Source organism: Colletes latitarsis, chromosome 7 (genome assembly GCF_051014445.1).
Source record: "Colletes latitarsis isolate SP2378_abdomen chromosome 7, iyColLati1, whole genome shotgun sequence".
NCBI classification, from domain to species: domain Eukaryota; kingdom Metazoa; phylum Arthropoda; class Insecta; order Hymenoptera; family Colletidae; genus Colletes; species Colletes latitarsis.
In genome coordinates this window covers 7,354,021-7,368,412 of record NC_135140.1, presented here as the reverse complement: position 1 = coordinate 7,368,412, position 14,392 = coordinate 7,354,021, and the positions used below count along the sequence as shown (strand labels likewise).

The 14,392-nt window shown below is 42.4% G+C and overlaps 2 protein-coding genes across 3 annotated transcripts in view; both read right to left on the bottom strand.

The window, feature by feature from the left end:
• LOC143343695 (uncharacterized) overlaps positions 1-1,968 on the bottom strand; it is a 66,191-nt gene extending 64,223 nt beyond the window's left edge. The window contains exon 1 of the mRNA XM_076768851.1: positions 1,695-1,968. The gene's annotated coding sequence lies outside the window, so the exon portion shown is untranslated. The remainder of the gene's footprint in view (positions 1-1,694) is intronic.
• A 2,305-nt stretch (positions 1,969-4,273) lies between these two features.
• Mdy (diacylglycerol O-acyltransferase) overlaps positions 4,274-14,392 on the bottom strand; it is a 126,144-nt gene continuing 116,025 nt past the window's right edge. The window contains exons 10-12 of one of the 2 annotated variants that reach the window (XM_076769557.1): positions 12,468-12,646; positions 6,740-6,890; positions 4,274-6,070 (exon numbers count right to left, since the gene is read on the bottom strand). In XM_076769557.1, the coding sequence (XP_076625672.1) occupies positions 5,894-6,070; positions 6,740-6,890; positions 12,468-12,646 (507 nt within the window). In that variant the 3' untranslated portion in view covers positions 4,274-5,893. Of the gene's footprint in view, positions 6,071-6,739; positions 6,891-11,890; positions 12,207-12,467; positions 12,647-14,392 lie in introns of those variants that run through there. The other variant, XM_076769558.1, reaches the window with a different exon arrangement.

Below are 14,392 nucleotides of genomic sequence, written 5' to 3'. Positions count from 1 at the left end.
CGGGGAGCCATTAGGGTGTCCCTGGTCGCATTATTTCTATAATAAGTCATCGACTAAATCGAATCTAGGACTCTGATTTTTCATCCTTCGTTAGTTAAAACATTCTCAAACGAGGATCAACCGAAACGTTTCAGCGACAAATCAAAAAGTATTTCTTCGTCATTTATGTCACAGACCCGTTCGTTTGCAAATTATTTAACAGAAAATATTGGTTCGATTTTTGCGTATATTTGACTCGCGGAAACGTTTTGACATTTCGTAAATATTACGTAATTACTTCCAAACTATTTTGACTGCAAACATGCATGATCATTCGCAACGCTGCCGTTTGCATAAATAATAAAAATCCTCTTCCAGCGATTCGTTGGTAATCCCACAAAAAATATTCCGACCATTACATATTTACAATTGTTCATTGCATTTATAACTTTCGCGACCCGTATTTCGCGTATTCAGAGATAACAAAATTAAACGATTTCGGATAAGACAAAGTTACGCGATGAAACTAAGTTTGTTAAAATTTTGTAATTTTTGTCGGTGCAATTTAGTTCGAAGATAACGTTAAGAAATTTCTCTTTCCAATTCGCTCCTATCAACGGGAACGTAGCATAAGCGACGTTCAGTGGAATATACGCAACACGGTCAGATAAGATACCTAATTTCGAAGCTGACCCAATTATCCTCGCGTTTGCATATTCTGCATTAAAATTCTAATTTCATGCGGAAGTTTGACGCATGAAAGGGACCGAGCGGCGACACAGTATCTATATTTCCTTAACGCTACAAAAATTTGGTGAACGGTGCTTTAATTTTTCAGAAAAGTCAACACCAGGAAAGCGAGTTCCACGAGCAGGTCGCAGTAATATCAGCACGTGACTGCGAATATAATTTCCCACCGTCATCGGCAAAAACAACGTCGCGCCGCGTCACGTTCGCCAGTATGAGATATTGCTGATCACTTCGCGATTCAGCTATCGGGGGAGAGAGATCGTTGCAATTTCCCGTGCGTCGGCCTCTTGTTCTCCGTCTTGGGCTGCGGCGTATCATGACGAACGAACGGGGCTGGCCAGCACCATTTTTCTTCGACGCGAAATTACTCCTGGATCCTTAGCAAACGTCGAGTCATTGTTATCGCGCGGTTGTTTTTTCAACGAGAACCATGGAAAATCGGAGCGCCGAGTAAGAACGCGATCTTCGATTCCGCCCAGTCTCTTGACCCCTCGTTGCCCCGCGAAACAAAGCAAACAAGACGCTGGATCGAATTCCGGCTGGACCCGTACAACACGGTATCGCGGGCGGGCGGAGAAATCGCTTCACGAGGAACGATTGATTAATTTTTCGGAATCGGTCAAATTAAGCGAGCGTTTAATTGACGAGCGACGCGAATGATTCATCGGTGCCGCCTTCGAGAGACGAATACGTCGTGTCAATCCATTTTGTAAATTAGTTCTGCCGACCAGATAGAAGTTTAATTGACACCCCTCTCGGGTGACCGATCGCGTTTATTAGCAAACCGTGCCAAAATAAAGGGAATAATTTCGAACGATAAAATCGTCGTGCTCGAACCGCGGGGGTCGATCGAACGACTTTTCTAGCCCGAGAACGAACGCGGAAAACGTAAATACTCGGAAGTGGGTTACGCGTTTCAGAGGGGGGAAAACAAATATTTCGTCGGTGTGTAGCTTTGTACGTACCTATCGGTCTCGAGGAACGCCGTGCACATCCTTCAGATCACAAATCTTCATCCTTCGTGAACGCAGAATTTCTGCGTCGAGCGAAACGTAACTGCAATTGTTTCACCTCCGGAAGAATTTTGTCTTCCTTGTTCGATCTTGAATCAACTTCTCGACAACCAGAACCAAATCACAAAACACAGCACAATCGTGAGGACAGATCGTGGCCAAGCTGAACGCCTCGTGTTACCGGCGATCACCGATCTACCGTTCCGTCCGATACGTCTGCGAAGGCGTCGCGGCGCTCACTGCGGAGTCTTTGCTGCGTACCCGCCCTTATAGCATCGTGTTGCGCTCGCACACCATCCCCTCCCCTCGTTCCCCTTCCGCGGTCGCTTCTCGCGATCCCTCCTCCCCCCCTTTTGACCCCCTGCGCCGTACCGCGAGAATCTACCAACCCCTCCGCGTCCCTCTGCTTTCCTACCCCCTCGTCCTCGCCAACGACACTACCATGCACCTCACCGGGATAACGCGACCGTTCGAAAGACCAACCTATGCGTTCGACACCTTAAACGTCCATACAATTATAGAAAATGTGGAAAGAATATTATGAAGAAACCAGTAATTGTATTTAACAAAAAATATTTTCCTATAGTTTTAATGATCGTATTTAGAAAGATGAAATTTACTTTTATATTGTCTTTACACCCCCAGTTGCAAAATAAAAGTAACAGTAGAATATATCCCTTTTGAAACCTAACAAGAATTAAGGGGGTATTCTTGTCTAGAATTTAAAAGAAATCGATTTTTTTTTATTGCACTTTCTTAAGGAATTAGGGAGATGAAATTAACTTTCATATTGTCTTTACACTCCCAGTTAAAAAATAAAACTGACAGCAGAATATGTTCCCTTTGAAATCTAATAAAAACTAATACAATTTTTTTTCTTTTTCTGTACACAGTATGAGGTTTAAAACTTGTATGTCTAAAGAGATAATTTGTTGAAGCTACTTATTTGTAAAATGTTTTATTTTTACATGTTGTGCCAATGATTCCCAGAATATTTGCAGAAAACAAAGTACCCGTGTCAAGTTTGAAAACTTCCTTATTCGCGGAAATTCGGACTGCGTTGACTAGGTTACGAGCGTGCTCAAAAATAGTTGAAAGCTATTTTTACCAGGAGCATTCAGGGGCTGAACACAGAACGAGAAAACGTCCGAAGTTGCTGAACTTATGGCAACTTGTATCGCGCGAAAACCTGGCACCTTCGCACCCCCTCCGCAGGATTTATGCGTGGAACGTATTGGTGAACGTTAACGAGGTGGAGATTTCGATGTTAGCGAGACGGAATAATTTCAGACTACGAGAAACATTTATATACTATTCATAGACAATGCTCGTTGTTTGTACACCAACATTTATTTCGTTCTAACTTTTCGCGGAAATTTAATTAGGCACGCGTAATTATTCCCGAACTTCGTCGCTATATCAAATCAACGTGTACGTGCTAATGTATAGCAACGAATCGCAAAAGTGACGTCGTTGCCAAGAGGGTTTAAAATAATTTTAAAATAAGTCTAAAATAATATTAAAAAATATTAGAATTTACCTTATCCAAACTCCTGTATACCATTGACCCAAGTGTCGGAGGATTAAAAATGGCATTTAACAACCATATCATAAACCCAAGTTCCAGCACTGATTGTTAGGGTTGTTTTCGTCTACGTAGCTCGCAAAAAGTCCTCGTCGACGAGCAACCCTAGATCGAACGACGAATCGAATTCTTTTTACGCAAAAGTTCTTCAAGTTCTCGGGGTCGTCCCTGAGGAGGGTCGACACGCACTACGCTACGTCTGTCACGTATCCTGGGGGTGTATAACAGTGCGTACACGTCTCTCTGACGCAGACGTATGTCGGACTGTCGGCAACGGGAACCCCAAATCATTAATTTATCCATCGCCGGTGGCTGCTTCGGGGCAAACGGGTCGTGACATCCAGACTCATCAAGCTGTAGGAGGAAAGCCCAAGGGTCGTGGCTTGAGAAAACATTCCCTTCGAGAGTCCCGACCCCGGTGTTCTTCCCGTCCTTGTTTCAAACATCCACCAGAGGTTCCACGAGAAAGGGGAACGAGCATCGTTTAAAAAGCGACGCGGTTGTTACGAGATACCCGAGTGTTCCACTGACCCTCTCGGCCTCCTTTTTTCAGCACGTGACGGTACAATTCCGCGAAAAATCGTCGAGATACAACATTCACAGATTTCTCCTACGGAAGAATGTTATTTAAAAATGTATTTTTACACGAAAAATTAATCTCTTCTACGTCTTATGTGTTTTCGACCACCCTCTATATTACATATCGTTAAAATTATTCATTTTAAAATATTATGTGCAGATAAATCACTGGAAGGAGTCACTAAAAAAAAGTTAAATGTGTTTGACGTTCATTATTAAAAATATATAGATGTTAAATATATGTATAATTCTTCTAAATATAGAATGTTAATATATAATACTATTGATCGAAAATGTGGAATAAAGTTTAATGAACAATTTGTACGACGGCTGACCATTATTCATTATTTCTACTTGTACTTGTATTATTATAACAACCAGTTGGCTTTGATATTCTAGCACGCGTTTTCTATCGATCTTACCATATCATTAGTTAATTACAGGCAGTGGAAACAGGCAACACTACCGCTAACGAGTGCTAACACGAACACAAGTGGAATTAGCAATATATGGTCAGACACGATACTCGAACGATTCTAGCTTACCAGTACTTGCACCAATTGATATCGAAATCAAAGAATCGATACAGACACATTTCCTACCTTCCTCAACCCCGTTGCATGTATCATATGCAGTAAAAATTATTAATAAAAAAATATTGGAACTATAAACATTGCTCCTGAACGAAGTTCGTAAAATATGTTTTGACGAATCTTCCGATTCAGGGCCAATATTTCAGCCCCAAATGTATACGTTACCATCAGAAATGGTTGAAAAGGTCGATCCAAGAATGACCAGCAGGACATTCGTTACTTGCTCGCCAGGTACGGAAGAAAAAGTTTAACAAGTCTGGTATGAAAGGTCTCATTTATTCGACAACCATTCGCGAGCGTTGCGCCCGCGCGTGACACACGATCGCATTAGACCTCTGCATGAAGGGAATGGGGGGAGGGGGGGTAGAAAGAAACGTAGAAAATTGCTCTTGTTCGTATACACAACTGGCACCCAAGCGGGCTCGTTAAATCTCGAGCCGCGACGTCCGCGCCGTTATAAATGCTTCCGCGATACACGGAGGAGGCTGAAATATTTACCGAACGCGCGACTTCCAGACTCTATTCTCGGACAAATTTATTACGGCTAATATTCCGAACGCGCTTCTCCCCGGGGGTCGTAAAGCCGGTGCCACGTAGAAAGGAAAAAATACGTATGATGAATTATTGTCTCAACGCACGCATAATATTCGTGTCTGCACGAATGCACCCGCGAGCCGTTTACGCAAACCGAGTCGCGAAGCACAAGAATTTACGATCCACGTTCACGATCGAGCGAGCACAAGAGCCCCTCGAATGGTAAAATTCCATAAACTGTTTTCGTACGCGACCAAAACGTCCCCGGAATCGCGTATCAACGCGTACCGCCCGACGGTTTACCAAAAAATACACCGACGCGACGACGTACGCCGTCCCGAGACGTTTCGACTAGCGCGACTTAGTTTAACGATAATCTCAAAAAACCATAGAAAAATTTAGCCTCAACAAGGACGAAGTGTAGAAAAACGGAACGACCGTTGAAACGGTTTGTATCAAATTGAGTAAAACGCGAATACAATGGCAAATGTTACGCTTGGATGCTTTACGAGCTTGTGTGGTACCATCGCCTGCGCGCGTATGTAAAACATAGGAAACGTTTCTGGAATTCGATAATGCGATGGTACGTTGCTCCGATCGTACGCGTTATTAAGCGTGAATAAAAAACAGGCGCGTAATACTTGAGGAACTTGCGCGTTATTTCAGTTCTTTCTTTATACATTGTTCGTTTTCCGTTCGTTTTTGGAACAAAAATTGGCCTATTCGCGCGACGTAGTAGAAAATATTGTTTTACAATAGACTACGCATACATCGTTGGAAAAATACGATAGATCGTCGTGTATGAACGCCCGTTCGAAAAGTATTATTTTCTTCTCTTCTTCGCGACCGGTTGTTTTGTTTTACACCGTCGAGTAATCCTCCACCAGTATCTGGCCGAAGTGAGTTATCACGTAATCGTGGTAATACATCATTATGCAAAGTGGCTGTCCGATAATGAGACTCGCCCACACCACGATATTGCCCCATCTGGCGCCCCAATTCCGCTCCACCTTCTTACTTAGCATCGATAATGGCATCTGGAACATCAGTTAAAAAGTTTCTGCCTCGTGATGCACCCAGCGGAAATTAATATCGATACGTTGCCGACCGGTCCGGTCCGGAAAATTAAATAAATATCGCCGGTAATTAAAGCGACATTTTTATCTACGTATCGCTTTTAATTTCTGAGAAAAATAAACTCGAAGATTCGGTGATTTTTGCATTGCGTTACTATCTTACTCGATACGACTGATTTAAAATAATTAAATTATTTCATTGCAATAAGAATAATCAAGTAGTAGATATTTGAAAAAGTAGCAAGATCGATGACAGAAAAAAGGAGTTCAATTTGCAAATCACGAGAATATTATGACAATGAGGTATTCATTTAAATCATCCTCGTTTTCAGATTTCGCGTTTTGGTATTCTTTTTATAATCTTTGAAGGCTCTTTGGCTAATATATCGGTTATATATTTAATTTTTAATCTAAAATATTTTATTCAATAATGTGCGTTAATATTTCATCCGCTTCGACTTATAATGTTTCGGCTATTCTGGAAACAATCAATTAGGAGAAAATTTCTCTATAAACTGTCAAATGTAGCCTTTACTTCGGAGCGTTCACCCGGATCAAATTAGATGCGAATATCGGGAAAATAGGAAGATAGTAGGGCCAACGTCGGTATAAAAATAAAGACTGTTCTACCTGTCCCATCATTCCCATGAAGGCCCAAGTCTTGAAAGTCTTCAGTGGCACGCTGACCAGGTACTCGTGGAAGAAAGCACTGATGAAGAACACGGAAAGAGAAGCCATCGATTTTGGGTAGCCCATCTCAATAACAGGAATATAGAGATGCCTGCAATCCGTCGAATAAAAAAATTCATTCAACAAAGAAAATTAAAATTCGAAAAATTATATTTTATATTCATATCATATCCGTTCAACGCGTTGATTATCGGACCAGAACATTGATTTTAGACAATTGTAAACTACGTAACTTAGAATTTATCTTAGTACTTACTTTCGTATCCTCGCTAAAATTCCTGACTGCTATTCAAATTTATTTCCTTTAACATTCAGGTTTAACTATTCTCGAATGTTTACATTTCGTAACACCGTCGAATGAACTCATAAACGAACATTAAGTAAGAGGGCATCGTGCAATGTGTATACAGTGCGTAATATTGACGAGGGAGTCACGATTTCCTAATATAGTAATGATTCTTAAGATCATTTGTCTGAAACTGAAGTTGTGTAAAACTGCTGGATGCAAACATATTGCTAAGACATTCCATGTAAACACAGTTTATCTATTCTTTTTTTCATTGCCAAACAAAAAGACATTAGTTACTGAAAACGTTTCTTATGTTACTTTTAGCTGTGATAAAGATAACTATGTTTGTTTTTTAATATTCTCCTAAATTCTTAGCAGAATATAATGATCTATACAAAACTTGTGATTATTGCTCCAGTTATGCTGCTTACTGTAATTCTATATTTCCTCCCTAATCACTTAGAACAATTTGTTGCTTAGGAATACCAAGACGTGGAGACGTGAGTTTTAAATAAATCGTGGAATGTGGGACTCTGTTCAGCATAGATCGCGCGTCCACGAAGTCGGCGCTGATCAAGGCGTCTTGAACGGTCCAAGCCTGTTCGAGCCGTTTTAAGCCAAACAAGCCAATTCAAGCCAACCAAGCCGTTCAAGCGGTTTCGAGCCAAACAAGAACTGGCTAGCAAGCCAGCTTGAGCTGGCTCAAGCCTCTCCCGGCTTGACTTATTTTGAAAGCTTGCAAGCAAACCGGCTTGAATGCCATCTTCAGACTTACGTCCGGGGAGCATGTCGCCTATCTTAAAGTTTCGATATTGTGACCTCGAAGTCAAGTATATGCACTTGCACGTCGATGAATAGGGCATTATCTGATTGAAATTTGAACACTACGATACCACAATGTCGAATATAAGGGACCAAGCGTGATTTCGATACTCCGTGACAGTATCGACGATGCGAATTGCGATTGATCGCTCGAAACTCCTACTATTATACTAACACCATCGAAACTACGTCTCGAATGAAAGTTCTTAACGCTAGATTTAGTTAGAAACCTTTCGTTTCGACGATTATATCAAAATACGATTTTTCTTTTGATCAGAATATATATTCACGTCGTTACATCGATCATATCGAACACAAATAGCTAGCAAATAATATTTACGTATTTTGTAATCAAATTGACAGCTCTCGTAAACGTAGTATAGAAGTCTCCGGGTAATCTTAACCCCTTGACGTACGATTTAATGTAATTTTTCAAACGTGTCCTATTTAATTTTGTTTAAATTTGTTCGTACAAGAAGTGGCCACGAAAAAGAACAGATTTGTTTCACGAATACCTCGTGAATGTAAAAACATGTTGATTTTAATAGATAAGACTCGATGACGAGTAAGTAGCCTCATGATTGCGAAACATGTCATCAAGAACTTGTAACGAGTCAGACTCGTTATTGTATAGCAAGGGATTAAATAAACTGTAGCAAGACTGTAAATATAAATAAACTCGTGTCGCGTGGATGAACGCAGAATCACGAGCCAAAAGAATCAAACTTTTATCGCGAGAGAAAGCGTTGAAAATCGTTAATTGCCTCGCTAAAGCGATTTGAAAAGCAGGAGTTCGCTTTTCGTGGGGACGGGAGTGGATCCTCTCGTTTCCATTCAACGATCCCCCTTACGAGCCATCCTTCGGGACCGTTTCCCTGGCCATGCAGTCCGCCCATCGGTGTGTTGCACCACAAAGCAGCGCGAGAACACGGAAAGGGTAGCGGCGCGTAGATAAGAGGGGCGGTCGCGACGCGTTTAAGGATCAGCGGGACGAGAAACGAAAAATTAAAGCAATGGCCGCGGAAGTTTCCCTGGAATAGCGACACTTTGGTTGTCGGCTCGCAGCGGTAAGGGATCGTTAGCCGGCTGGTTATCAGCGGCGTCGCATTGGAAAGAAGAAAGGGTACAAAGAAATAAAAATGGCGCGAAGAATCGGGGCGAGAGACGGAACGAAGGGAATTCAAAGGTTCGAGGGACGTCGTCGTCGACGGTCCCTGAGAATTTCAGGCCACGCGTTTCCACCGTCGCGGAGGGTTTCCTTTCTCCGAAGGTCCGTCGAGGTTCCTCCTCGAGGCTCCCCTCCCTTTTCCTCCTCCTCGTCGCCATTTCGTCACCCCTTCAACGCCATCCTCGCGGAATAGACGCTTCGGAATATCTTCCAGTTATAGAGGCATTATAAGTGCCGCGGGGAATAAGCAGCCTTAAGTGCGCGCACCGCGATGCGTATCGGCTTTTCCCATTACAAACCTGAAAAGACGTCGTCTCTCGTCGACAGTCGACTACCTCCTCCCCTCCGTTTTCCCGTCGTCTGTGCCGTCTAAGTCCTCCTCCTCGTCATCGTCGTCGTCGTCGTCGTCTGTGCAGCTTTTCCATTTTCACCCGGCACATCCACCCCCTCCCTCCCCCTCACCGCCTCCCGCGGTCGCATGGCTGTGTGCCAGTTGCAGCCTGCAATTGCTGCTGCATAACTCGGCAGGGGTGGGACGGGAAAAAATGAAAACAACGGGTCTGGAGGCGCAGGTGGAGCCGGAAGCGAGCCACGGGCGAGATTCGCGTCTCTGCGTCTTCGCGGTTCGAAACCGATTACCGTCCGGGGTAATTATTCCGAAATTCGGTTAATTACGAGTCTGTTGCCACTTCACACGCTGCAGGGACGATCTATGTTGAAGAATTTTTAAAATGAATAGTGAAAATTCGTATTTCACTTCGTGATAAATATTAATTTAGTAACGTAAATAACGGATAGATATCAACCATTATGTTCGAAGGCATATCGAATTACAATGAATAATAGCAGCTTTTAACAGGATATCGTTTCGACTGCAAATCTACTAACTAGACATACAACAAAAATGTTGTTCGTCTCTTTTCTATTCTACATGCAAATATTGAATAAAAAATTACTTTTGATAAAATATCGTATATGTGTTCAGTTTTGCTCCTCACTGTAAATAAATAACGCTGTAAAGTGCATCAACCATTGAAATTTCAACGTTCTCGGTAAAATGTACTGTGCGTTCGCGAGAAGTTGGCAAGTGAAAGGAGCGCGGGTTTGATTGGATCTCTCTAGTTAAGAGTGGGGATGAGCGAAGCGAGCATAGTATTCTCTTGTCCCCTGCACCGTCCCGCTAACCAGTTTCTTACGGTCCGACAGTACAACGTTCAGGACAAATTTCATTATTTTTCGCGCGTTTCGGACCCAGTCGGAGCAAGCTGACGATATCTCAACGGACGAGCGAGAATTATCGGTCTCGCGAGAACCCCTCGATCGACGGATTTCGTCCGTCTCAGCGATACGGAAGGTTTCCCCGGCGGTCGTGCAATAACAACTTTTCCGAGGATTTAAACTTTCCTCGCCACTTTCCAAGTAAATAAAAACGAAGAAAAAGACCAAGAAGGTCGTCACTGTGGACGCGAGTTGTTAGCGGCACGTGCACCGCCGGGAACACGGAAAACCCTATATGGAAAGTTTCCTGGGTAACTTCGGTGATTGTATTGAGCTGGCCGGGATACATAATCCGATGTAACGATGACAGGGAAGACGTATGGGTATAAAAAGCGCCCGGCGAGCGGCAATCTTGCGCTAGTCTTGGCTACGAGTTGTTCCTAAAATTTTCGTTAGCTTTAACATCCGTGCTTACGTTTGTTCTGCCGCTTCTTGCCAGATCCGTCTTAAACTTTGCCATTTTTCTTTTTCCCGTTGCATAATACATACGTTGTCTCCCCATGTTTACATCTGCTGGAGCAAATACGAAGATCGAAGGACGATATAAAATTTCACGTAATCGTAAAATGATTTTTAAAAGAAATAAGGGAACGACTGGGAGTCGACGAATTTGCTTAAACCGCGTTACCTGTGCAATCGTGGTCGAGCCGAAAATTAATTAAAGACGACGTCGAGTGGTGAGTGTTCGTAAACGCGCCTGCGAATTAATTTTCGGAAATAAACGGTAAAATGAAAGGTATTCGTCGGTAGGAACCTGTAGGGCAGTTCCATTTCGCGGCAGAATAGTTTTCAAACACGAGCTGCGCCGGCCGACACCCTTCCAGTTACACGAACATTAAAAGTACTACTTAGAGTGGCAGCAGTTATATATATATATATATATATATATATGTATGTACATATACATAGGGTGGGTTGAGGGAGAAGGGGAAGTTAAAACAATTAGCCGCGCAGCAGTTTCCACGGGGTTAAAAGGGGCGGTGGTCGAGGGGAGGGCAGGTGGCGTGGAAAGTCTCTGATTCACGGAAATTTCTCTTCCTTTTCGGAGGCTAGACAGGAGCCGGGTTCTCGCGAAAAATGTAATTAAATCTCCTTAAAGCGGGGCACACTCGTTAACGAAGTTTAGCCGCTTAGGCGGAAAGAAGCTCGATCAAAAGTACGACTAGCGGCTGGATACCGACTTCTTTTCGTGCTCTGGCCCTTCCCTCTGCTCGCTAATTATCGCACCTCCGGCCATCTTTCGTTCCTTCCTTCGCGCCATTCAACACGAGCAAACGTAAGATTCTCGAGAACATTTACGCGACATCTGGAATACCACCAGACCGCCACCCTTTGCTACTCTACATATTTACACTCCATTTCATCGACATTTTATTACACGAGACGCGACCATTCGGTTTCAAGAATTATTTCCTTCCTGCTGTTAGCAGCAACGAAGTTAACGATTACGTCTAATAACGCAATTATAATTACAATTTATCGACAGACTTTAAAGTTAAGTGTCCAGAAAATTTCCTGATCTCTTCTTTACCAAACAGTGTCAAAGTTTTTTGTCATAACTCGAGAACTGTACGATTTATTACAGAGCAATTAAGCAGTCCAAGACTTCGAAACTGCTTACGACTCGGACGTTTTATTGTCCTGCAATCTTCTGAACATGAAATTCTTAGCCAACCGAATACCACGAGTACATTATGAACAATCGACGAGGCATTTTCACGATCCATTCCCAGCCGATGTCCAGGAATCTCGGAACAATATAGTGAGGGGAAAACTTCTCCCTTTTCCTGTGTATTCCTACGCAACCTTAATGCGATGTGTGAATGATAGAAATCAATAAATTCCTACGTCTGTGCAGATAAAAAACATCTGTGAAAACGTTTGTAGACTCGTATTAAGAGTTTTTCATTTTCTTTTTTTAATTTCCTTTCCCGAAAGCTGTTAACCATCCAACTTTGCATTCACAATCTCGACGCTGCGCAATTTATGATCTACGGTACAGTTAGGATATTTTTCGTTTTAGTCGACCCACAAAGGAGGTAAACGCCATTTACCTGGTCGAAGCCAATGGCGTATCGCGGATAGCGAAGAGAGAATCAAACAGCACTTACCGCACAGCCCATCGATGCACCGGCATGTTCCATGTTCTCCAGAAAGTGTCGATGTTATTCGCGTTCCACCAGTCGCAGTAGAAATGCCGATCGGCGAAATGCAGCAGTTCGCCCATCAGATTGAGGGTCGAATGGAATAACAAGTAGAATAAGCACAACCAGACCAGATGGTTCGGTATCTGTAAAGCAAACGCATCCGTCCAAGGTATTACAACGCGAATCGCATTTCATCGTGAAACGTTTATTCAAGAACAGTCGCATACGTGTAACCCTCTCTAGTTTGTTTTCACTTTCCTACAAAGAAGGAAAGTTCACTCGACAACTAAAGTTAAAGCTCGTATCGTTTTTCGAGGGATAGAAACGTTCAACTTACGAATCACGTTCGGAGTTCGTTTTAAGAATCATTACTCCATCGCTTTTTAAATGCCGACTTTCACGCTTCAATGGCTCCAAGGTGGGATAAAAATGTTCAACTTACGAATCACGTTCATTTTAAGAATCATTACTTGTGAAGTTAGAATTGAAATATCTTTCAAATTAATGATTTTTTAACATAAATAGGTTAATACTTTTTTGTATGGAATTACTACAAAATTTAATATTACTATTAAAATAATTAAAAAGTCCGTATATAAATTTGTATTCTAATTTTATGTAGAATTATTTATAAAAATTTATTTAATTTATTTTTCAAACAAAATGTTTGTAGTATTTGATAGACTACATGTTCCCATATTGTTAAATCTCAAAAAATGCTTTTTACGTGAAAAGGTCAAGGTCTGGGTTTGGATTGTTGTTGATAATCGTTTCCTACGTTTGCAATACAGACGCGTTCTGAACGGACGGACTGAATTTAGTAAGAACGTAGCATTCTATTTCGATCTTTTTTTGTTTTTATTACCGTGAACAGTTTTTCTCGTTGCTACCCGTTCGCCCCGTCGATCTTTATTAGTTCACAATGTGTATAACACGCGAGCAGCGTGGCCGACGGCTACGGGCACCAATATTTTGCTTCTTTTTGTTTCGTATTCTTCATTCGGGGCTCGTTAAACCGACGCGAATTCGCGTCTCTCGCTGTTCCATTGCCGTGGCCCCGAGGCAACGGCGCAATTTCGCGTAATTCTTAACCACTGTTAGCACACCGGAGGGGAAAGGAACGACGAAAGAAAGGAAATATGATAGTCGATGAAAAGAGCCAGGGGGAAACAATACGATACGCAAGATGTTTATAAATTACGACTAAAAATTGTCCGCGTGCTACATCCGCAATTTTCCCCACGTATTTATTAGTTTAAAAGTAATTTCCGCACCTTGATAGATCGAAACAGGGTAAATTAACTTCACTATGCCTCGATGTAATAAATAAATCGCGACTTCGTTATCAGTTCCGAACGATCAAATAAATTGCTTTCAATTACCGAGCGTTCGCGAAAAGCCTCAAACGCAAAAACTCCTTAAATGCAAGTTTATCGAGGTTTCTAGTGCACAATGGAAGAAGAAAACAATACTGTTCGCCGCTTTCAGTGACTCGAATTAACCAACCGATTTTAAACCGACTCGGTTTCCACAGTTGAAACACGTAGGCTGCAAATTCTTCTACCGCCAAAATGGCGTCCTAACGCATATGGTACTCGTCGATTGTCGTGTCGTTTCTGTTAATAAGTCTCGTCGAGATGTACTTTAGACGCAAACTCAAGATCAGATACGTTCCACGGTACAAATCAATTTCACGACAATGTCTCTTCTTCTTCCCGTTGACACAGAATCCCCCTAGTAGCGGGGATGAAATTTCCACGTTTAACGAAAGGTGCCTCCGCGCATTTAACGTGGGAATACCGTTCGCGTTCCAATTTGAAGCGGAACGAAGCAAAGACGCGGTCGCAATGAAATCGCCTGGCAAGGATCAGAAGGATTCCCGTCGGGCC